Source organism: Malurus melanocephalus, unplaced genomic scaffold (assembly GCF_030028575.1).
Source record: "Malurus melanocephalus ecotype Western Australia unplaced genomic scaffold, MMel_1.1 scaffold_9406, whole genome shotgun sequence".
Classification (NCBI taxonomy): domain Eukaryota; kingdom Metazoa; phylum Chordata; class Aves; order Passeriformes; family Maluridae; genus Malurus; species Malurus melanocephalus.
Genome location: NW_026632636.1, coordinates 1 through 1,042, shown reverse-complemented (window position 1 = coordinate 1,042; position 1,042 = coordinate 1). Strand labels below are relative to the sequence as shown.

Below are 1,042 nucleotides of genomic sequence, written 5' to 3'. Positions count from 1 at the left end.
CCTCGCTGTCAGCCAACGTGGGAGACACCGTCAGGATCACCTGCTCTGGTAGCAGTAACAGCTATTATGGCTGGCACCAGCAGAAGGTCCCTGGCACTGCCCCTGTCACTGTGATCTATGCTGATAACAAGAGACCCTCGGGCATCCCTTTGCGATTCTCCGGATCCTTGTCCGGCTCCACAGCCACTTTAACCATCACTGGGGTGCAGGCTGAGGACGAGGCTGTCTATTTCTGTGGTGGCTATGACAGCAGCAACTATGTTGGTAATGTGACAGATTTTCAAATGAGGTACAGAGCAATTAAAAGTGTAGATTTTTTTAGTGCTTCTCATGGCCAGAGAGTTTTGGTTGTGGTACTGGTACAGATTTTTGCCTCCTCTGTATGACCACAGCTATGAATACCCGTTTTTGTCCTAGAGAGCAGGTGACCATGTGACTGGAGACCATTGTCCTTGTCCCTACAAAACTCATGGTGTAGCTGTGTTCCCCACCTCACTGCCTCTTGCAGCTAATGACCATGTCCTCCTTCCTCTGCCAGAGCTGCCTCTCTGCTGAGATGCCTTAGGCTGACCTCTCCTCCTCAAATACACTGGTGACCATGTTTGAATCCTTTCTACTCTGACTGTGACATTCCCTATCCTGCTGCCCAGGAAGGTCTGTGCCCCTGGGACACCGACTGACCCCACCTCTTCTCCCCTCTCTCCTCTCTGTCTCCTGATCCAGGCAGCGCTGAGTCAGCCGTCCTCACTGTCAGCCAACGTGGGAGACACCGTCAGGATCACCTGCTCTGGCCTTAGCAGCAGCTGGATTTCTGCTGCCTGGTTCCAGCAGAAGGTCCCTGGCACTGCCCCTGTCACTGTGATCTATTTCAATGACAAGAGACCCTCGGGCATCCCTTCGCGATTCTCCGGATCCACATCCGGCACYACRAACACATTGACCATCACTGGGGTGCAGGYCRAGGACGAGGCTGTCTATTTCTGTGGGAGCTATGTCAGCAGCTGGAGCAGCTATGGTGTTTGGTGACAATGAGTATCAGGAA

The 1,042-nt window shown here is 53.0% G+C and overlaps 1 protein-coding gene across 1 annotated transcript; it reads left to right on the top strand.

Annotated features, from left to right (window-relative positions):
* Positions 1–5: 5 nt before the first annotated feature.
* Positions 6–1,026, top strand: LOC130588670 (immunoglobulin kappa light chain-like; the record flags this gene model as incomplete). The annotated part of the gene is made up of 3 exons (XM_057389565.1): positions 6–306; positions 418–424; positions 651–1,026. Coding segments are annotated over 3 exons (684 nt in total), but the record flags the coding sequence as incomplete, so codon positions are not given.
* Between the last annotated feature and the right edge of the window lie 16 nt (positions 1,027–1,042).